The sequence below is a fragment of the Periplaneta americana genome, chromosome 2 (genome assembly GCF_040183065.1).
Source record: "Periplaneta americana isolate PAMFEO1 chromosome 2, P.americana_PAMFEO1_priV1, whole genome shotgun sequence".
Classification (NCBI taxonomy): Eukaryota; Metazoa; Arthropoda; class Insecta; order Blattodea; family Blattidae; genus Periplaneta; species Periplaneta americana.
The window spans coordinates 185,275,537-185,300,220 of record NC_091118.1 but is presented as its reverse complement, the minus strand read 5'-3'; the positions used below and the strand labels follow the sequence as shown (position 1 = coordinate 185,300,220).

Sequence of the window (24,684 nt, the reverse complement as noted above, 5' to 3'; positions counted from 1 at the left end):
AGGTAACTGGAGCAGGAGGCAAGGTAGGTAGGTGTAGAGATATGAAGGACTTTGAAAAGGAGAACAAGGGAATGAAAATTTCTATGTTTATTAAGTCGAAGCCAATTTAGAGTTTGGAAGGATGGATTGCTAAACTGGAGAATTCCCACGGTATCTTTGAACTGTGCCGTTACGTTTAGCACCAAATTTAAGTAAATACACAATCTTGCCAACATAAGAACACGACGTTGGTGTGTGGCGTCGTTGGAGGGAGAAATTTGTTTCTTTTCTCTCTCTACCTCCTTCATTCTGAACATTACTGAGAGATAGCACCACTGTTTGCGCAAATATATTGAAGTAGATTACGTGACTTAGATGAGAGTCTCGAGACAACAGTTTTGAAATATTTCTTTTTTTATTACATGTTAAACACAGGAACGCCATTTCGTAATTTTATTTAAGAAACAAGCCAAACATATTATCTCTGCATCAAAACCGGATGCTCCCTGGACCAAATTATCGTATTTTATAATTGTTTGAATGCAACTGAAGCCAGAAGTCTTGCACTTTACTAATGCAGTGAATTATTTAAGAATATAGTCGCGAATTTTACTACCACCATTTCGATTGTGTTTTGTTTGGCACGGCTCGGTACGGCCTGGTGACTAGTGGCCAGCGAGTAATGTCGACTATCGACATTGCTCTGCCGTGGGTATTATCCAGTTGTTCCGGATGGATTAATGTGGTCAGTGCAATGGATATCGCAGATGAAGCGAACACAAGAATTATGAATACGGTGTAATCTTTGTGACTGGTTGACATTGAGATCAGTCATTAAAAAGTTACAATAATCAAAATGGGGCATTGCTAGTTTTTCCACTAGCATAAGAGTTACTTGAATGTTCCAATTTAAATGTGTATCAAAGAAAACTCCAAGATTTTTAACACATAAAGTAAAAGGGATTATTATGTCATTTAATTTAACTGGCAGGGCAGGAGTAATGTTGGGTCATTCCACAATAACTCACGTTTGTGAACTTATTAGATATACTGAACCCAAAACTATAGCTTTTTATAAAAGCTTATTTGTTTGGCGTTTTATTATATTTAGGAACATTCTTCCTGGTTGTAACCAGTAATCGGGAATATAATTAAATAATTGTGATTTAGGCTATGTCCTGTATGAGATGCAGGGCCATGCGACAACTTCAAGCAACAACATTCAAATGCCAGCATGGAAATGAAAGCAGCCTTTGTTTGTCTTTACTCGCAATTAGCATTACAACTGGCGATGCTCACATTTCAATCGTGTTTGAGTCGACCTCAGTAGCATAGTTGGTATAGCGCTGGCCTTCTGTGCTCGAGGTTGCGGATTCGATCCCGGCCCAGATCGATGGCATTTAAGTGTGTTTAAATGCGATAGGCTCATGTCAGTAGATTTACTGGCATGTAAAAGAATGCCTGCGGGACAAAATTCTGGTACACTGGCGATGCTGATATAACCTCTGCAGTTGCGAGCATCGTTAAATAAACCATAATTTAAAATTTTTAATCCTGTTTGAATCTTGTCTTTCCATTTACATTTGGTGAGTTTTTCTTCTTCTTTAAAACAAGAAATGCACCCGGGCTGACTAGTAACAAGAAATCCCTTGCACTTTTGTTCGCCATGATTAACCAACATATGATAATCTCATTGCTGTTCATGTTAGCAAGGTGGACACCCTGAGGTGTGAAGCAGCTTCTCTCTTGAAATAGTCGAATGCTGCTGCTCGCCTCTATATCCCATGCGGGACACAGCCTTATTGATGAAATAGTTCTCATGTTACACAAAAGAGATCCCAAGCAAAGACAACATCACTTCAGATCTCTCTGAAACTCGTGTTTCCAGTTTTATCAGCATTAATGTTGAATATATTTAGAATGTAGTTATTTTCTTGAACCACATATAACAAAAAGAGGAATAGAAGAAAATAATAATTTTATTAGGAAGTGCTAGTAACTTACGTTAAATTTTATCCATAAGTGTAAATTAGTGACCATTATGTTTTATTAATAAATTCCAACAAGACGAAGACCATGGTTGTCACAAGAAGAATAAAGAAGGTAAACTTGCGAATTCTAAATGAGGCAGTAGAGCAAGTGAACAGCTTCAAATACTTGGGATGCAGGGGCGACTTCTCAGGGCATGCTATGCTTGCTGCGCAAGCCCAATATTTTCGTAGAATGTGTATTTCCCAAAATGGGATTATGTACATTAAAATTTATTTTGATTTTTGGAATACTGTATAGGCGTAATACCATCCGCAGGTTGCACACCGCAAGTATCGCAACGCTTGCTCGTTTCTCGGAGCTACAGGAAAGACGTAGAAATAGCGAGAATATGATGCGCGCGCAAGTGCCTTCCTCCTTAGTCCGTCCTAGGCGCACATGCTTCTGTTATGTGTTGTTTGAAGCTCTGGTCCGAGAGCTACACCAACAACTATTTAACGTTACACAGAGCAGTATTAACAGCGGGAATGTGCTGTGCAATGTAATTGTATGAGCGGAATGCATGTATTAGCTGCTGCTGTATTATTAATTCTTAAACACTAATTTGAAGTATTGCAATGAGTTCGGAATTGTGTGTTATTGAAACCTTATTATTAAATCCATTTTCCCGAAGGACTATTCAAGAGAAGACAGACATTATAGAGAAAATGTGCGCTCGTTCAGTGCAGCTCAATATAACAATATGCATTGGTTGGCTGGGTCGAAAAAAACTAAATAAACTGTTTTGTTGACCATGTTTGTTATATCATATCGAACTTCTACATCTCATAAGCGAATATGATCCACGACTCATAATGATTTCATAATTATAAAATAAATTATTTATGTGGGTCTGATTATTTTATTAATTATGAATTATTATATCCTCCCATCTTCCTCTATGAATAAGAGAGCGAGCCTAACTTTCGTGACTAGCATTCGCCCCTGTTGGGATGTACTATAAACAGTAACATGAGCTGCAGCCAGGAAGTCATAAGGAGGATAGCAAAGGCAAAGAAAGCTTTTAATTGAAAAAGAGCATCTTCTTTGGACTTCTGGAAAAAGAACTAAGTAAGAGACTAGTGAAGTGCTTTGTGCGGAGTGTGGCATTGTAGGGGCAGAAACATGGATATTACAATGAAACGAAGAGGAACAAATAGAATCATTTGAAATGTGGATATGAAGAAGAATGGAGCGTGTGATTTGGACAGACAGAATAAGAAATGAAGTTGTGTTGGAAAGAGTGGGTGAAGAAAGAATGATGCTGAAACTAATCAGAAAGAGAAAAAGAAATTGGTTGGGTCACTGGGTGAGAAGAAACTGCCTGCTGAAGGATGCACTAGAAGGAATGATGAACGGGAGAAGAGTTTTAGGCAGAAGAAGATATCAGATGATAGACGATATTAAGATATATGTGGATCATATGCAGAGACTAAGAAGAAGACAGAAAATATGAAAGATGGAGAATGCTGGGTTTGCAGTGAAAGACCTGTATGTATGCATGCATGCCAAGAGTGCCCGCAGGATCCAATCTCAGTGCTAGCAAGAAAATTAGAGGAAATGGATGGACGTGGAGAAAAAAAACTGAACATGAAAAATAGCCAGTTCTGAAATCTATATTACCTTGCGCACACATTTGTAGTTTAAAGCACTCGCTTTTGTTGAATTGTTTCCAAGGGTTTGAGAAAACATGTATAGAACACGTAGAGAAAAATAATAAAAAAAGAAAACCGCATAAAAATAAAAATCTCAGTGGTTGTAATTGCTACCATTGGCTATCCCCTGTGTATTACATTTTGCAAATCAAACTTTCAGGTATAACTCTCGGTAAAGTTGGTTTGAATAATTTCGAGGGACCTTTGGTTAAACGTACCAAAACACTACCAACTGAGCTACCCGGGAACTCTACCAGACACTGATCCAATTTTGTTTATCTGTCTAATTAAAAGTTGGATTTTGATTTTAGGTTCTCGTCGTACCAGAGCAACTAGAGCAGTTGCCACACGAAGAAGTAGAGGTCGTAAGAAGACTTCAACTCCAGTGAGAACCACTAGATCAAAGAGAAGTACTCGAACATCACACAATGTTGGATCGGATGAAGAATCTGAGGAAAATCAGGAGGTAACAATTCTGTTTTAAGTAAAGATTGTGGTTTGCCACTCCAAGATACTACTTCAGAATTGACAGATGAGTGACTGAGCCGAGGAAGAAAGGCATCACCTCATATTCTAAAATAGGATAAAATTAAATGTAGATTAGAGAAAAACCTATGTGCTTCAACTCCAATTACCCATTGTACTTACTTCTTCAAAAATGAAAGAGTAGCCTAGAGTTAAAATTTCAGAAGATTATATACAATTCTTTTTAGTAGTATTCTTTGCCCTGAACTTGTGGTACCAGAACGATATCTTCTAAGAGTTTATAAATCACATTCATAGATTATGTGATAATTTTTTTCTCTTCTAGTCCACAAACCTATACTTGTAGATTCTATCCTGGTATCATCTACGTTTTGTAAATATTTATATAAGGCATTCATTGTATTTTTTTTCCTAATTTACATTTTAATTAAGTTGCCATCATTTCGAATAATTATTTTGTAAGATTATGTGAGTCAAACATAACTGTGTACATATTACTTGGACTGTTCTATTAGCTATGAATGGTGTCTCTATATATTGTATGTATGTATGTATTTATTTATACTGCAATTGGACAAGCAGGGGGTGGTAGTGGTATACACAATATAAACAATACACAATAAAATTTACAATACACAATACAATTTTACAATACACATATAATTTTATACACAATACAATAAGAATACACAATACAATTTAACACAATAATAATAAAACATAAATAAAATACCTAATTTTACAATACAACCTACATAATTATGTATAGGCCCTACATAAGTTTCAATAGTCTTTCACTTTACTCTCATCTCACACACTGTAGTGGCACTATGACGCATTTCACTGACACTATGGAACCTCGCTTCACTGATACAACAGTTCAAATAAGTCAAATAATTACACCCTTATGCATACTTATAAACAGAACTACATTTATACTAAACATTTCTAGTCTAAGGCCCTCTTACACGCTATTTTAAAATAATTTACAATTCAAACCAAGGAAGTAACTCGTCAGGCTAAATATATACATGTCACCTTAAAAAAATTAAATGTTAAATGTCACCTTAATTTTAATTTGCACTTTATACACAACTTTTTAAGTTATTCTTGAATCTCCTTAAGGAAGGACAGCCCTCAAAGACCGCTGCAGGTAGGTCATTCCAATCATTTATAGTTCTATTTAAAAATGATAAAACTGTCTTAAATATGATATATTTAAATTCGTGTCAGATATTCTAAGGGGCGTATTTCTATCAACCAAACGTTTATTAAAATTTCATGCATAAACATAGGTATAGAAATACATCGTTTCTGAGATAGGACAGATTTTATTGCTATAAATATCAAATAGTTAATAAGCAAGTTAACCAGAAAAGACAATGCAATTAAACAAGGCAAAGTTCAACAGAAACAGTGAAATTCGAAGTAAACATCAGACTTTTATTACAAAATGGGTTCAAAAGGTTTCTCTAGCTTCAATGCATTATCTGAACCTGCATTTGATGATTCGAACTAATTTATGAAGACTTATTTATGAGGAGCAATTCACTGTGCTAATTCTTAAAAGTAATTGAAAGGTGCAAGTGCTATGTTAAATGAATTGATTATTTGTGAAAGGGCTTGAATCAGAAAATCAAGTTTTGAGGACTAAAAAAAAATTTGTATTTTGAACACACTGCCATAATACAATTTCAAATAACTGATATTGATATCATTAGGTAAGCAAGTTTTATTTTTAAATAATTTTGTTTTCTCAGAGACGTATGAAATATATTTTAGAAAATTGTCATGAATAAAGACACTTTATTTTATTTCTCAGAGACGCATGAAATATATTTTAGAAAATTGCCCTTTCATGAATAAAGACACTTTATTTTATTTCTCAGAGACGCATGAAATATATTTTAGAAAATTACCCTTTCATGAATAAAGACACTTTAATTTTTCTATTTATTGTCATTTTATTACTATAATATTTCTTCGGCTCATTTACAATGTATATACCTATTACTTTCTGAAACATGTTTCATAATATTTATTTTGTAGAAAGTAATGGTAATTGGACAATGTACAAATAATAAAAATCGAAGTGTATCCAATTCCATGATATATCGAGATGTATTACTGGGCTTTACTGTATTGTACTTTTTTTCTCTCTCTCTTTCTTTCCTTTGTATGGAGGAGTAACCCGAAGGCCTACACTGCAACCTGAGGCTTATAATAGGGCATTCAAAAAGTATGGCAACATATAATCTTTTCGCTGTAAGAAAAATCCTAATATAAACAATAGCACGTGACTGAAGTGAGGCTTCCTTGGCCACTGTTTGGCGCCATAGATTCTCAGTACGTGTTCCCGCCTACTGTTGTACATTCTGTTCCATGTTAAACATTTCCCGTTACTCGTCAAGTAGGCCTAACCTCACTACTATGCATTCATTTGCTTAGGAAACATTTACTTTATAATTACTCTAATTAAAACTCACATAACTTATTATATACATTTAAGACTATTTGTTTTTCTCTGCTTTTGAGAGGGTTTCCACTCTTACATTTAATAACCACACACACCGAGGATGCAGAAGCCATACTTCAGTACCATGTGCTTATGGGAACAACTATGAGCTCAAGTGACGCCAGATTGTTACAAGAACAGACTACCTCAGTATTACTGTTGGTATTCATCGGCATTCATAGTACATAACAAAATATAAAAGTAGCTTTTCTTTTACATATCGTTTTACATATGAGTGAAGTTATATGTTTCATTGTATTTAACAACTAGAATTCAATTTTTTATTTTCAAGTAATACCAGATGATAGTTTCCAAATACGAACTACATTTTCCTGCATCATGTGAATGTTTCGACTGGGAGCCAATCACGGGTATGACAGCCATGTGCTTGTGTTTACATTAGGATTTTTCTTACAACGAAAACAGTATAGTTACTGTTTCATACTAAATTTATTTAGGTTACTTTTGACATTACATACTTCAAATATAGTCTCCTGCCATGTCAACAATACGTTGCCAAATTCTTGGAAGACGGCAGATTTGGTCTGCAGCAGCATATGTGACTATCTCTCTTGTTGATCAATCTAAAGCTCTTCAGGTCTCAACTCTTGATTGAAAGCGAATGTCTCATTTCCACTAAATTTGCAAAACAGTAGAACCCCGATTATAAGTCACCCTATTAACCAGTTGGTGGATTATCCAACTGTCTTTTTCTCGCATTTATTTTGCTACAGAAATATATGAAGTACTGTACATTATATTAGCGAGTTATTTTCTCCTAGAGATGGATTATTACAAGACTTTCACCCTTACACAGTCTGGTCTACTGTTCGAGTTGTACTGTATAACTTCTATATAAAATGTCTTCCACAGGTACCAAAAGAAATCGTGTTGTACTAAGTATAAAAAAGTACAAATAGCTGAATGGTTTGGGGATTGAGAAACTGTGGCTCATCTCAGAATACGAGATTGGAGTCACAACAGTGCGCTATTTAATAAAAATCATGATTAAAGTATATAAAGTATTTATAACATTAAGTACGAGAAAAACTCGTACCGGCACCGGGAATCGAACCCAGGACCTCTCAGCTGTGCGCGCTGAGTGCTCTCTAACCAACTGAGCTATGCCGGGACCCGATTCACGACGCCGGCCGAACTCCTCTCGTAGTATCGTGTTACGGCCTTACTGCCTGCACTTGAGACGATACACGTAAGGCCGTAACACGATACTACGAGAGGAGTTCGGCCGGCGTCGTGAATCGGGTCCCGGCATAGCTCAGTTGGTTAGAGAGCACTCAGCGCGCACAGCTGAGAGGTCCTGGGTTCGATTCCCGGTGCCGGTACGAGTTTTTCTCGTACTTAATGTTATAAAAACAAACTGACTAGTTATACTAGTCGGAAAAAATATAATGAGGTGGGCGAGACCTCATTCATATTTAATACATATATGATGTTAACAGTTTAAAGAAACTGCTGTTGGATATGGCCATAAAGTCATGTAATATGCGCTCCTGTACAATATGACGTGTATCGTCTCAAGTGCAGGCAGTAAGGCCGTAACACGATACTACGAGAGGAGTTCGGCCGGCGTCGTGAATCGGGTCCCGGCATAGCTCAGTTGGTTAGAGAGCACTCAGCGCGCACAGCTGAGAGGTCCTGGGTTCGATTCCCGGTGCCGGTACGAGTTTTTCTCGTACTTAATGTTATAAAAACAAACTGACTAGTTATACTAGTCGGAAAAAATATAATGAGGTGGGCGAGACCTCATTCATATTTAATACATATATAAAGTATGTAAATCTACAATACGAGACCTCCACTATTCCTATCTTTCCACAGAAATTCATTACAAGAAGTTTCCTTGTCCCTTAAAAACCTATTGTTAACAAGCAGACTTAAATCAGTGAACTTCTGATCCACTACCTAGCATATAGAATAGAAGAAAGACTATGAAGGAAATTACGAAAATGTGTTACCCACTAAATTTACGAAAATCTTTTATTGTATGGATTATCCAGTTTTTTTCGATTAACCGTTCAGCCCACCCTCCTATTAGCACGGATAATAGAGGTTCTACTGTAGTTCAGTATTGTAGGACTTCTCTCTCACAGGTTTCTTCTAATGCCCTAAAGTACTGAGTTGCGTGTTTTTCTCTTGCAACTTGAATTTTTATGAAGCACCTTTGTTCGTACCTTTAGGGCTGTATTATTTACTACAAATCAGAAACAGCCACTGTATTTACAAAATATGGCTACTTTGAGACTTTCAATATTGCAAATTTATGAAACAATCACTGTTCTATTACATAGTACAAGATTTCAATGGTCACCGATAGGAGCACTGATCTACAGCATTGTTGCCATTACTTATCGAATGCCTTAATATTTCTCAGCCATAACTTTGTAAACCATTCTTTGAGTGTGTATAGAGTACTGTATTGCAGTGGCAGCAGGTGAGGCATTCTGGTGGCGGTGCCAAAAATGAAAAAAGATTGTACACAAATTACCCTAGTGAAATTGATAATCGCAGCTCACGTTTACATTATGTTAAATAAAACATTAATTAAACCAGCTATTTTACCAGGTGTACTGTTAATAATGCATCTAGTAACAGTTACAATAACATTTCCGAAACTAATAACGAAATTTGCAGATACAGATAATGCAAAACTTTCACAGTATTGTTAGTCAAATACAAATAACTTTTATAACTAGTAAAATTACTGGCAAAAACACACGAGAGAAACATTGATATAGATAATAAACGAATACGTTGCACTTTATTTAACAGGCCGATGAATCCAAGACAGCGGCTTGAATAACACATGTTCATGTCCTGCACAGATCTCATGTATCGTTAACAGAAGCATCAATACTATAGCAACAGTGTAGCGATATTTAGTTGCCGCAAAATAAAACAAATATTACACAACATTAACAAACAGTTTTACATAATATGAAAAAATATTTATCTTTCTAAAAAGAACCATGACTATCTCTGCATTTAATATAGTTAAATGGATAATACTTTACACATTCAAATCCAAGTTATGTGCTTTAGTTTTGAAATGGCAACATTACATTAACATTTGGCACGAAACTTTAACTTGTGTTTTCGTGCAAGTCTGCGGTTGATGGTTCCTGACTAAAGTCTCCAACAACCCTGCCATCTAGCGAAAATTCTGCATTACTGTGCTCTAGCGGACGGAATATTAACTACTGAGTCAAATAGAATTCTGCTCAGTGTCTGCCATAAGAAACGTATATAAACCAGAATCAGTAGCCTTTTGTACAGTGTTATATGGACGTAAGCAGTGCCACACTGAAGTGGCTCCAACATTCGGAGAAACGCTGCAAGAGTGCGTCCCGATCTGTGCGCGCGCTTGTTGAGATGAAATACGAATAAAATGTGTAGAAATGAACTATTACAACTGCTTTTTAGGATATTATTTTTTGTTTCTTTCATTGGCGGTGTCATGGCACACTGGCACTACCCCAAAAGCCACCCCTGCTGTATTGTGCACAAATAGCAGTACTTCAGGCTGAAGTTAGTCTTAATGTAAATACTTCTATGGTTTTTATTTAATTATTAATTCATTACATAAATTATGAATAACAAGAAATATAATTTTGTTCATAGTGTTGGATACTGCTATTATTAGCTGTGAGGTAGGGTATTATTTCCTAAAATTTGCATTGATCTGAGCTTAGTAATCTTACACTGAGACAATACATTTCAAGTTGAGCCATTAGGAACATAATTGTTCTTTGATGATGGGCATTGATCTAATGTTCCTTCGTTTGTCCACAGCTCTTCAAAATTACTTATCCAAATAATAAAGTAAAATCAATGTATAGCTAGTTAACGACATATACCCCTACCCCATTATCTCCTGGCCTAGTTGCCTCATAAGTGGTGGATTTTTGGTATCACTTGTGAGGTTAAGACCTATCTTCGGGTAGTTGACTAAATAACAAAGTAAAATCTCCTTCCAGTCTTTATTGTGCATGTCATACAATTAAAAATAAATGTTTCAGGAGGTGAATCAGAACTTGTCTGATACTGAAGTGACACAGGATAATGCTGATGAACAAGGTTCTCCAGAACCACAGAAAGAGGATGAAGAGGAGGAAGAAGATGGTGATGATAATGATGATGATGATGAACTACAGACTACAATTAATGCGAGCACAGAAGAGAGCGCAATAGAAAATGGCATAGAAGAAGTAAATCACAATAAAGATGAACAGAATATAGACAACACAGAGTCTGATGTAAAAGATGAGGAACCGGATGATTCCTGTGTTGTGAATCAGGATGATGAAGCAGAAGTGGATAATGAAGTCATTGCTGATAAAGAACGAACGGAAGAGAATGGTGGAGCAGGTATGTGGCTGTCTTGCTTATTTTTACACCTTTTTTACAATGAAACCTCAATTGTTTTGTAATAAAGTGTAGTATCCACATTCATAGATTATAATATTGTGTAATATAGTAAATGCACTATCACCTTTACTTTTTAACTTTGCTCTAGAGTATGCCATTAGGAAAGTCCAGGATAACAGAGAGGGTTTGGAATTGAACGGGTTACATCAGCTGCTTGTCTATGCGGATGACGTGAATATGTTAGGAGAAAATCCACAAACGATTAGGGAAAACACGGGAATTTTACTGGAAGCAAGTAAAGAGATAGGTTTGAAAGTAAATCCCGAAAAGACAAAGTATATGATTATGTCTCGTGACCAGAATATTGTACGAAATGGAAATATAAAAATTGGGAATTTATCTTTTGAAGAGGTGGAGAAGTTCAAATATCTGGGAGCAACAATAACAAATATAAATGATACTCGGGAGGAAATTAAACACAGAATAAATATGGGAAATGCCTGTTATTATTCGGTTGAAAAACTTTTATCATCCAGTCTGCTGTCGAAAAATCTGAAAGTTAGAATTTATAAAACAGTTATATTACCGGTTCTTCTGTATGGTTGTGAAACTTGGACTCTAACTTAGAGAGAGGAACAGAGACTACGGGTGTTTGAGAATAAGATTCTTAGGAAAATATTTGGGGCTAAGAGGGATGAAGTTGCAGGAGAATGGAGAAAGTTACACAACACAGAACTCCACGCATTGTATTCTTGACCTGACATAATTAGGAACATTAAATCCAGACGTTTGAGATGGGCAGGGCATGTAGCACGTATGGGCGAATCCAGAATTGCGTATAGAGTGTTAGTTGGGAGGCCGGAGGGAAAAAGACCTCTAGGGAGGCCGAGACGTAGATGGGAAGATAATATTAAAATGGATTTGAGGGAGTTGGGATATGATGATAGAGAATGGATTAATTTTGCTCAGGATAGGGACCAATGGCGGGCTTATGTGAGGGCGGCAATGAACCTCCGGGTTCCTTAAAAGCCAGTAAGTAAGTAAGTAATATAGTAAAGTAATGGATATGTTGGTATGTGTAGTAACGTTGCTGCAATTTTGTTGTTTTCAGTATCAGATAGCAAAGCAGAATCAGAAAAACATGTTCCTCTCGAAGAGGAATCCAATAGTCAGAGTATAGATGAGAAACAGGTACCTGAATTGGAGGATTCACCCCCTCCGAGTGTTAGTGCTGCTGTTCAACCTTCTCCTATTCGGTCTGGTCTGAGACTGAAATCTGCAGAGGCTTCAAGTGTGGGCAGCTTAGAGGAGAGTCAGGGCTTGTCTCAGGAAGGGGATGTCAACCAGTATACTGTTTTAGAAGAGACCAATATGAGTCACGATTCTGGTGACAGTGCGAACGAGAAGGAGAAGAAGTCTGCTGACGTGAAGGAGAAGGAAGTGGAGGAAGAACCTATTGTGAAGGAGAAGGAGAAGGAGCCTGTTGTGAAGGAAGAGGAGGAACAGCCTGTTGTGAAGGAGGAGAAGAAGAGAAAGAAGAAGAAGGAGCCTGTTGTAAAGGAAAAGAAGGAGAAGGAACCTGTTGTGAAGGAGAAGGAACCTGTTGTGAAGGAGAAGGAATCTGTTGTGAAGGAGAAAGAGCCCATTGTGAAAGAGAAGGAGCCCGTTGTGAAGGAGAAGGAACCCGTTAAAAAGGTTAAAAAAGAAGTTAAACAAGAAATTGAGGAGATGGAAGTCGAAACAAATGGAACAGCTGCAGTTCAAGAGACTCCTTCTCAGGAGGAGTTGGATGGTGCTGATATCAAGTTTGAAAACGTGGAGGAAATGACTGTCATAGATGAAGTAACAGAGGAAGACAAGACAGCTGGTGAGAATGGAGCTATGGAACAGTCTGGTGTAGGAGAATCAGCAGATGGGGTAAGTATTATAATAAAATATTGTGTAATTTTACATTACCTCAGAGATATATTATTTTAATGTACCGAAGTACATATGATATTTCCATATTCTGCGTCATCATATGATGAAAGTGTAATGGAATGTCTCTCTGGCGCCAGGATTTGAACCCGGGTTTTCAGCTCTACGTGCTGATGCTTTATCCACTAAGCCACACCGGATAACCACCCCGGCGCCGGACAGAATCGTCTCAGTTTTAAGTTCCAACTCTGGGTTCCCTCTAGTGGCCACCCTCTGCACTACGTCATAGATGTCTATGAATATAGGACCGAAGTCCACATATGTGCTGAGGTGCACTCGTTATGAGTGACTAGTTGGCCAAGATCTGACAGAATAAGCGCCGTCTTAAATCACGAAGTGATTTACGCATATCATATATATTATTTTAATGTACCGAAGTACATACGATATTTCCATGCAGATATTCTGCATCATCATACGATGAAAGAGTAATGGAACAGAGAAAAATTCTCTCCTCAGAGGCCTATGATATTGTACATTACAAGTTACTGGTGAAAGTTGTTGTAAAGTGTGGAGTTGTATCTTTCTGTTCCATGGAAGAATTAAGATGTCTTGTACATTACCAGTGAATCGCTACATGTGACATATCAATAAACGTACTACGTTATAACATGAAACAGCTGTTTATCTTTGTATTTCATTTGTCAAAGTAGGTTATGTTTGTGTCCTTAAGAGGGGAATTATGGGTGAAATTTCTATTTTATACATTTTTCAAGCTACATCCTTGATTTTTTGTACATATAATTACGGTGTGATAGATAATGATGTGGTGAAGTTTCGTTTTTGTAAGTCAATTAGTTTCTGAGTTATTAACAAAATATTGAAAAAATTTCATATTTCAAAATGAACTGTGTTACTCAATTTTTCATTAAATGTTTGAAATTTGTTTTGGAAGACAAGTGGCATATTTAGAAAAACGTCATATACTAATCTTCCTATATCTTTACTACAAAAGGGGGAAGCAATTTTTATAACCACTGCACACTAAAAATAGAAATTTTCCATTGTCACTATAAATATTTCATTTTTTATTTCAAAAAGTATTAATTTAATCATAAAACCTATGCACTATTTTGTTAACCACACTGTATAGGACATGTAGTAAAAATGTCTTATTCATAACATCAAAATTGTAAGAGCCTTTACACTTCGAACATGACGAGATGTGCTGAAAAAAAAGTGTGAGAAAACAGCTTGTAAAATTTGCATGGAATTGAAGTTCAAGGGTGCAGCCATTTTTATATATTGCGTAATTTTTATGCTTTCGAGCGCTGCAGAGCATTGAAACTCGTGTTCAACATATAAATAAGAGTTTGCTGATTCACTTTTTACAAGAAGACGAAAATGCGATTTTTGACTGAAAATGACCAACATTTCACCCGTCACCCTCCTTAATGGCAATGGAATGTAATGTAGGTTATACAGCAAAGGTTCATAGTACTTTATTATTTATATGAATTTCATAATCCGGCAGTGTTATTTATTGTAGTTCACTTCTTCGATAATGAAAAATTACTTCATTATTATCATAACCATAACCATAATCTTCCTCAATAGTTTGCCCTATTAGTCAACAGAAGCTGCTAATAACGATCTTCACCTGCAAAACTTATTACGAAATTGCAAACACTGCAAAATTAGTAAAATGGTGTCGAAAGAGATGAAACTGTTTCTTTTGAAGGAAATAGAAGCAAGAAAAGATATTCTAGAATACGTATTTATCAAAATGTATCTAATATTGTATTATGAAATAAGTATATTTAATTAGCACTAGTACATGTATGTATTAGTCTCCTTTCATTGGTAGAGAATACTTGACAGTTCACTGGTAGTTACAAATACTAGTACTTTTGTGGAAAACAATCATGAAACTTCATGGTAATTTTTAAGTATGGACTAGTAAAGTACAACTTTTGTGGAACAGAAACTTAGGATTTGTACTACTTGATAGAAATTTTACTTTTAATGTAAAGACCATACCTTTGTGGAACAGGCCATAGGTCATGTAGTGCTTACTGAACTTATTTATCTCTGAACCAGTTGTCTGTTAGAGGGTGATAAATATTTTAGTTACAATTCTTGGATTTTTTTTAGACATCTTGTACCTTCCTGACTCTAGACCACTGAGAGTGATCTCTTGGGTACTTAAAACTAAGAAGAGAAAGTAATGAAGTGGAAACAACATTTTAATGAAACTCATACCAAATTGTAGGGCTTAAACACACCTAGGTTGTAGGCATAAACAACCATTAAAACAAACTTTTTTGAAACAGTGTTACCAGTAGGGAATGGAATGGATATGGAGAAGAATTGGATATGTAAAGTGGACAGACAAAATGAAAAATGAAGAGTTGTGAAGAAAGAATAATGCTGAAACTGTTGCGAAGAGAAAAAGAAATTGGCTGGGACACTGGCTAAGAAAAAATTGCGTATTGAAGGTGTTCCATTCAAACCTCCCTGATTTCAATTAATCATAAAATGGAAAGTATGAAAGATAGGGCAATGAAATTACAGAGAATTCAAGAAAAATTCATACATGTGATTTTACTCACACTAGTACACCTCTACGTATGCTCCATTGGTAGCATGAACAATATCCAACCTGACTCAAGCAAATTCCTTACAACACGGCCTGTCGTTTGGTTTCAGTTGTTACACAATCTGCACTTTATATGGATACAACCGAAGCTGCTTATGCAGAACTCGATGCACAGTTGTCGAAGGCACATTGAATTGCCTTGATGCCTGGTGAATGGATTTACTCGGGCTTTGCTGAAATCTTGCTCGAATTTCTTCCACCTTCTCTTCTGTTACGGAACGCTGAGCTCCACCAGATTGTTTTAGGACACTGCTGGTCGTAAGCAACTTATTGAACCAGAGCCTAATTGATTTTGCATGAGGTGCAACTCCTCTGTAGAGTCGTCTATAATTTCATTGTGTTGAAATCACGGATTTCGTATCCACATACCACACCACCATTTGCCCGTGTTGCTGTGAAGTCGCCATTTCTGCTTTTGTGATTGTTGCACAACGTAGTTACAAAACAATCAACTTTAAACAAATGAAATACAAATTCTTTGAGTTTCTCTTTTTTTTAGTATCAGTCTCATGTCATAAATCCGCATACTTTGTTAGCAATGATTAATTGAAATCAAGGAGGTTTCAGTGGAACACCATGTACATGATTTGTATGCAGAGACTAAGAGGAAGGTGGAAAAGAGAGAAGATTGGAGAATGCTGGGGAAGTGAAGGACCTTTGGGAAGGAAACTATGAATGAATTAATTTGTTTTGGTTTGATTAAAATTTTGTGTTGCCACGCCACAACTTTGCCTTATAAAAACAATTGAGAACTGTTTTTGCAAAATTTGCAAAATTGAGATTTTGATGGATTCTTGCAGTGTAGGCTTTCACGGCCGGAGTCGATAGATCTAGATTCATTTTCCGGGCTGAGAGGCCATGGTCTATTGGTTGGTTTTATACCAGACGTTTCGTCTGCAACTGCGGCAGACATCTTCAGTGGAGTGGTATCCGAGGTCGCAAGACTCTTCTCGGCGTACCTGAGGCCTCAGGTATGCCGAGAAGAGTCTTGCGACCTCGGATACCACTCCACTGAAGATGTCTGCCGCAGTTGCAGACGAAACGTCTGGTATAAAACCAACCAATAGACCACGGCCTCTCAGCCCGGAAAATGAATCTAGATCTTTGATGGATTCATTAACATAAGACAGACCTCTACATGATGTTAAAGGCGTCTTAGTAAAATTGGATTATTTCTCTTCATTGTAGTGTGTCAAAGTGTGATCGTTTTTTCAAAACTTGCTTTCTGCTAAGTGAGAGTTAACAGCAAAATTTGCTTACTACAGTGTTTTGTCTCTCCTGTAAAATTTAGTTTTTTCAGTTAGCAAGTTTTGCAAAAACGATCCTCAATTGTGAAAATTTACAAACTCATACTTAAGTATCATAGTGCCATAAGTAAAACCTCTTACTCAAGTGTTTGTGCATTTCATGTAATGTATTTACAATAATAGAACACATTACAAGAAAGAAAAAATAGTAAATTAATAGTGTATGCGAAACAAAGTATTGAGTCATTTATCAGAGTTAGATTGTTCGATTTTCGTACAAAGCAGGAAGTTTTCAATGTTGTAATGTTTATCTTGCGTAGGAAGGTGGGTTTCGAACTGAACCTGATACTGAGATGGTGTCAGAGGATGAGCTTCCAACTGAAACTTCGAAAGAACCCCTGGAGACAGAAGCCGTATCAGATGAAGAACTGCCAGATCCGACAGCAGCTGTTGACTTGCCAGAGACTGAAGCTGTTTCAGAGGATGAACTGCCACCTGAAAAAACTGATAAAAAGAAGAAGAAGGCTGCAGCAAAACAGAGCAGTGCTTCAGGTATATTACATATATTATGTTCTTCAGTTTTATTCAAACTTTTGTTGTTATTTTAAGAAATTTTGATCTTTGTTGGTTAAAAATTATAATTTGTTTTTATGTTTTAAAATTTTTGGTTTCTAACTCACGTTTTGTTATGTAAGTATCATGTAATTTAATTATTTAATAAAATAGCTAAATGTATGTGTAGAGTGCAAATTGCTGCGATAGATTTAAAAAAAAATTGAATGCAAGATTCAGTTGCACTGATTCTATCCTGAGAAAAGTAACTAAATTGAGATTACAGACCATTTAGAGAAAAATGGGGACTTTTAACTACAATGACAAACACATTGGATGTAAATCTATGATTGCTTATGACCTAATAATGTGGTAATCGAAAGTTCATGAAAAGCAGACTGTAACATGTCTTCTCAGGAATTGGAAGTCTAGCTTGTCTTTCTTCATATTATAACAGGCAATGAAATGCATCCTGATAGCTGCCATCTTCCGATATTTACATCAGAAGTGCTTACTGGAATGTACCAGTTAAACTGCAGTAAGATTTGGAATAACATGGTTCAGTGTGGGCACACCCAACCAACAAGCCTAATTCTAAACTTTGTTATACATTTTCAGTGATATAGTATCGTTTTTCTGGCACTATTCAAATTGAATTGTGTCTAGAAAATGTTTGTAAACTAGAATGATAGATACAGACTCCTATATATTCTTGACAGCTGGAGAGAATGCAATAAGCCGCGAGACATCAATATTTGGAGAGAAATGTTAATTCTAATCTGATTCAGTTAAGATAACGACTTTGGCTATGGAATATTTATTTGCTTTATTAGAGTTTATTTTGGAATCATTGTTTTGTGCAGCTTTTATTAATCACACTGTTTTGATATAGGGTGGATAGTCGAACATGTATAACCCAGCAAGAAACATTTCAAAGTGCGCAGAAACCAAGTACTCTACTGGTCATACTGGAGTGGGGATTAAGTCATTTGCTATGGAACTTAAAGAGTAAAATTCTGCTTCTGTGAAGTATGGTTTACTCTAGATCAGCCATGTCAATTGATGCCCATAGGCGCAAGGATGCGCTTTAGAACTTAGTGTGCCCGCAGCTCTCTTCGGGAGATTAGACAAGATCATATTAAATGAACGGACTAGTCTACTGATAGGGGTTAGTAGAAATCGTAGGCCAGAAGTGTGCAACGAGTACGTAGGTTACATCCAAGAGAACATACAGTAAATTTAACACAGAATGGAGACTTTTAAGTAAAAAATAAAGTAGTGGGGAGAGACAGTGCATAATATGCAAAAAAAAAAATATATCGTCACCAAAAAAATGTAATGTGAAAAGATATTGCGAAAAATATAACAAAGAAAATTATTAAAATATTGGAGGTGACCACAAACTGTAACTTAACAAAGAATTTACTTCTGATGTAAGTATATGCAATTAATTACGAATTGTATTTTCATTTCTAATTTTTAAATATCAATCATCCCATAACAGTTTATTATACACTGTCCTTATTTTGCAGATTGCAATATCTGGCATTATCAGTTAGCTATGATAGAGTTGTAGTCTATACACTGTAGTCAAAATATCTCCCAATGATATAAGAAAGTACGATGAAATATATTTTATATCCAGAAACATTGTAGCCAAGAGGATACAAGAATTGTCAGGGGATACTGAAGAAAAAATGTATATACAAAGAATCTGTTATTTTGTTTCTCATTATTTATTGATGAAAAAAGCACAGACATGTCTGACACCTCGCAGCTTGTAGCTTTGATCGTGATGTATTAAAACCTCATGCTTACAGAATTATTACTGTTTTTTAAATCGGTGGAAAAACATAATTTAAATTTTAGGTAGTACAAATATCTGAATGTTGAACATAGTGTTACTTTAAAGTATCTGTTATATGATAATGTGCATTACACTTTTTGAGAGAAAATTGTTTATTTATGTTACTAATTTCAATCGTGTCATATTCAAATATGCTTATATTTTCACAAAAGCAACGTAGAAAAGAACCATGAATATCTACGTACTTAGAAATGCTCCTGTTCATATCACATTTCATGTACACATACAACACCTGCGTAATATTTGCACACTACTGATTTCCTGATCGTGTCCTAGCGCCTGGCATCCGCGAGTAATTTCAAGGTCATAAAATCCTCTTCCTTTTGACATTGCATTGTTGTATTCATACTATGTAGGCTTATTTACGGTAAATCTTAAAGTGTAAAATAAGCCTTCCTCTCTGTCACACGTCTCGTTATCAATGGGAAAAAATGACGCCACGTGCTAACCTGGAACAGAAGTACTGTGTTTAGCCTGTTGTCGTCCTATAATACAATGTTTATGTTAAAGATTGGTCTTAACGTTGGATGACTATAACTATAGAAAAGTTTTGTTCAAATTTCATTTGAATATTCTTCTTCTCCCCTTCTCTTCCTCTCTTCTTAAATATGTTGTATAGTCAAAGCTGTATCACTTTTGAAATATCATTGTTAATGATGGTGGCATGAAATCTGAAAATTGTGAATTGTGATTGTGCTGTACAGTGTAACAGTACTTGCCCAGTTAGATTATACTCATTACTGGTGAATGAATAATGGTAATTTGTTGTTGTTGTTTTCTAATGCCAGGTGTTTGACAATAAAGTCATTTGACCTCTTGCACTCCAATATTTTTCAAAGATATTATCATGGTCAGCCACTGAAGCACAGATTTTGAGGTGTTCCAAATCCATTTCTTGGTTTGAGTTGCACAATGGGCAGTTAGGGGACTGATATATTCCAATTCTATGCAGGTGTTTGGCCAAACAATCATGGCCTGTTGCCAATCTAAATGCAGCTACAGAAGATTTTCGTGGTAAATCGGGAATTAACTGGTAATTTGTAAGTAATACTCATGTGGCTTAATATGAAACAGGCAAGAAGAAAGCTCGTTCACTGGAGGCCCAGAAGAGGAAGCTGATGGATGGAGACACATACGATCCCAGCTCTCCCACATCAGAGAATAGTTGTGACGAAAGTCCCGCAGCTAAGCGAGCAGCAGTTGCAAGTGCGGGTGGTGGGACACAAGCCAAGCCAGTCACGAAGACACGCAAGTCTCTGCCTGAGCTCGAAAAATACTGGAAGGCTGTGAAAGAGGATCCTTCTGATTTTACTGGTTGGACTTACCTTCTTCAGTATGTGGATCAAGAGGTGAGCACTGATTTTTTGTTACTGTACCATTATACAGTAATCGTTAAGTATTTGACACTATCCAGATATTTGTCAATCTTTTCAAGAATCCCATTTTGGTAAATTTGAATTTTATTATTGATAGAGAGTGGATTCAAGTTAGTAATGTAGGAAACATTGTCACAGACGTCATAAGTACAAGCAGTGGAACAGAAACATAATAGTGTCGGTCACAAGCAAAGGTGATAACAACCCCCTAATAGTAGTAACAACAACAAATGTAAGGTCAAAGTCTAAGATTTCAAGTTATTTTACTGTTCTTAGTAGTTTGTACAGTCATACGGAGCAGTTGTGTTAAGATAAGAAGTTGGTTATTATTGTTTTTTCAATTATATAATGCCAAAGAATTAGAGCATAAAAAGTAAAACAGTGAACTTTCTTATAAATGAGTTTGACAGTGATATCTTCAGCACCAGTGGAGAAAGAATCACATGTAATACAATCGAACCTCTATACAATGAAGATCGATATAATGATAAACCTAGATTAAACAGTATATTTGTATGGCTCTGGAAAATTTTCTGTATAACTAACATTAAATATCCCTCATGATAATGATGAAGCAATTGTAGAAACACCCTGTTATAACGATATGTACTTTTAACTTCAAGATTTTTCGTAAATCTGCAGCTTGATCTTGCAGATGGAAGCAGGTAAAAGGTTCTTAACCCAAGAGTGGGAATTTCTACAAAGGGTTGGACATGTAACCAGTCTTTCTAGTTATTTTCCAGTGTAAGGTGACGAGGTGGGAGTAAAGGTAAGCGTTCACTACATCGTATCGCACTGCTTGTATGAATCGCACGCAACGGATATTTTAAGTGCAGTGCGTTCACTGTAACGGCTTCACCTTATCGCCTCATCGGATTCCCGTATCAGCTTTTTAAAACATGACGTCGTACGATATTGACATTACTGAAAGCAAAGGAGTTGAGGTTAGGTCTATTAATTACGTCTGTTAGCGAATAAGAATTTGTAATTGCTTCATGCGCCTTAATTGAAGAGGAAGAAACGAAAGAAATATTGGTTACATAATTATTTGCAAGAAATGACTTGATTACTGTAATGGGAACGCCTCAAATTATATAATTCTTCGCAATTTTCTACACGTGAAATAAGTTTTCCGTCTGCCATTTTGGCGCGACACTGAACATGGCACAACATAATAGTAACAGTTGACCAATTAAAATTGATTTATTAAAGAAGGCCATGATCGCACGCATCGGAAAAGTTGCTCATCCAAGAAACGTGGACGGATTTGCCGTGAGGCGATGCGTCCGATACGATGTAGTGAACGCGGTTACATAACAATTACAGCAAAGATAGTCTTTTTCCGATCCATGCAATTCGTCCGATGTGTGCAATACGATGTAGTGAACGCATACCTTAAGTAGGCATGGCGATGGCTTATGCTAAACGGAAACCAATAAGTTTGGAAACTAAATTGACTGCATTTAAAGATTTGGATGAAGGAATGAAATAGGCAGCAGTTTTCACAAAAATATGGTTTTTTCACAATCTACATTGGCTACTTTTCTTTAAAAAAAAAAATTGAGAAAAATTTTACAAGCAGCAAATTTGATCCAGCACGAAAACGATTGAAGACTGCAGTTTCAGATGATATAGTGCTGCAATAAAATGGTTTATGTGTCAGTGGATGATGATGTATCCGTGTTCATGGAGTGCAGGGATGAATCTATAATTGCAGAATTGACGGATGGAAAGATAAAAGGCAGGGTAGTTGGTTGAAAGGTGCATTGTGTTTTGCAATATATTATGATGAAATTGTAAGAATAATTAATGTTTTAGATAGTGATGAGACAAATTCAATTAAGATTGCTACCTGATATGGAAAAAATTTTAAATAGTTCAGGTTTCATAAAAAAAAAGAAGAATTTTGATCACTTTCCGACAGGAGTAACATGTTTGGAAATGTCTGATGTAGAAATGCCAAAAGCTCTAAAAATAGTGGAAGAAGTGTGTAAGAAGATAAACCATGCAGAACCTGGAGCAGTTACTGAAAATGTGAAAAAAAGAAGCTAAAGTGTATTCTAAAAGTAAATAGTGGGTTCTCATCATATAGGGTATGCGAGATGTGTTAGTGAAACAAGACAATCAGATTTTATTTTTCAAACTGTTATACTATACTTACTGGCTTTTAAGGAACCCGGAGGTTTTTTGCCGCCCTCACATAAGCCCGCCATTGGTCCCTATCCTGTGCAAGATTAATCCAGTCTCTACCATCATATCCCACCTCCCTTATCAAGATGTGATCTATCTGGTTATGTGTCAATCCATCTGGAGAAGTCCAAGTATATTTATGTATATCCTTATGGGGAAATGTTGTACTCTTGACAATTAAATTTTTTGATGTGGCAAAGTTGACTAACCTAACTCCATTGTCATTACTACTTATGTGTAGGCTCTTTTTTCCATTGTTGGTTTAAAAATATCCTCCCGTCCTACTTTAGCGTTGAAATCCCCCAATAAAACTTTCATGTGATATCTAGGTAACTGATCAAAACTCTGTTCCAATTCCTCATAGAAGCTATCTGTAGGGGCGTGAGCATTTATAACTACGATATCGCACCATCTACCCTTAAGTACTAAATACGATAACCTGTCACTGATAAATTCGGTCTTTTTTACTGCTGATTTTATTCTTTTATGTACAAAGAATGAAATCTAAAAGAGATGCAGCTGGAAATATGGGATTAAAAATTAATGGAAACAAAACAAAATACATGGTAGTCAATAACAAAAATAATAATAAAACTTCTAAGTACATTGAGATTGATGATGCCAAATTTGAGACAGTCCAGAGCTTTGTATATCTTGGATCACTAGTTAATAGTAACAATGATATCTTAGAGGAAATAAGTAGAAGAATACAAAGCACCAATAGGTGTTATTATGGGCTGCAAAAACAAGTTAAATCAAGATTGCTATCTCGTGGCACAAAATGTAGACTATATAAGAACCTAATAAAACCAGTGTTGACCTATGCATCAGAGACATGGCCTCTTAGCGAAAGGGATAAATTTAGATTGGCCGCATTCGAAAGGAAGATATTCCGAAGGATTTTTGGACCTGTAAGGGATGGTGGAGAATAAGATATAACAACGAATTATACCAGCTTTATGAGTCTCCCGATATAATAACATCCATTAAGATTGCTCGTCTGAGATGGGCAGGGCATGTTAAGAGAATGGATGAATGTGAAATACCTAGGAAGGTGATGGAATATGGGATTGCTGGAGGAAGAAGAGTTGGAAGGCCAAAGCTACGATGGATGACATTAAGAGGCTTGGAGTGAAGAACTGGTGGACGGTGGCTAAAGATCGAGACCGATGGAGAAGAATTCTTAAGGAAGCCGAGGACCGATCCGGGCTGTAGCGCTATGGATGATGATGATGATGTACAAAGAATCCTGTTCCTAATTGGTGATTAATATTTCCTTCCTCGTAATACAACAAGTAATCGCCTATTTGTAATATGCCATTCCCATCTAACCTAACCTCTTGTACTCCCACGAAGTCTATTCTATATCTAGCTAGTTCTTTTACTGCTAATGTTACCCCTCCTGTTCTATAAAGACTAGTTACGTTCCATGTACCAAATCTTACAACCTTATTCCTTTGCTGTGGTTGTGCCATATAATCAGTCCTATTCCGAGGCTTATTGTTAGGTTTCGTAACAAGCTGTTTTTTACGGTGATGGGTTGTTAGCCCTTCGCCCAACCCCCAAGCTGGAGGACCACCCCTTATCAGCTGTCCACGACTGCTTATTCAATATATTCACAGCTACCCTCCATATCTGGAGGCCGTCTCCTCTATCCGCAACCTGAGGACGTGCCATGTCATGGTGATAGGGACCCACAGTACAGTACAGTATAAAAAAAAAATAAAATAATTCTGTTTCAAACATGTTGTGGAATATTTTTTAACGTACTGTGAAGAAATTAAAACTATTCCCCCCCCCATCAATTTCAGCCATTCATTATGAATA

General features: G+C 36.3%; 1 protein-coding gene across 2 annotated transcripts in view; it reads left to right on the top strand.

Annotated features, from left to right (window-relative positions):
• The window catches only part of Prp39 (pre-mRNA processing factor 39), an 80,975-nt gene that overhangs the window by 8,850 nt on the left and 47,441 nt on the right, over nt 1-24,684 (top strand). For both annotated transcript variants that reach the window (XR_011331029.1, XM_069819101.1), the window contains exons 2-6: nt 3,974-4,128; nt 10,701-11,049; nt 12,161-12,966; nt 17,193-17,424; nt 20,366-20,640. Coding sequence is in view for 1 of the 2 variants with exons in the window: in XM_069819101.1 (XP_069675202.1) it covers nt 3,974-4,128; nt 10,701-11,049; nt 12,161-12,966; nt 17,193-17,424; nt 20,366-20,640 (1,817 nt within the window). In the remaining variant the exon portion in view is untranslated. The remainder of the gene's footprint in view (nt 1-3,973; nt 4,129-10,700; nt 11,050-12,160; nt 12,967-17,192; nt 17,425-20,365; nt 20,641-24,684) is intronic.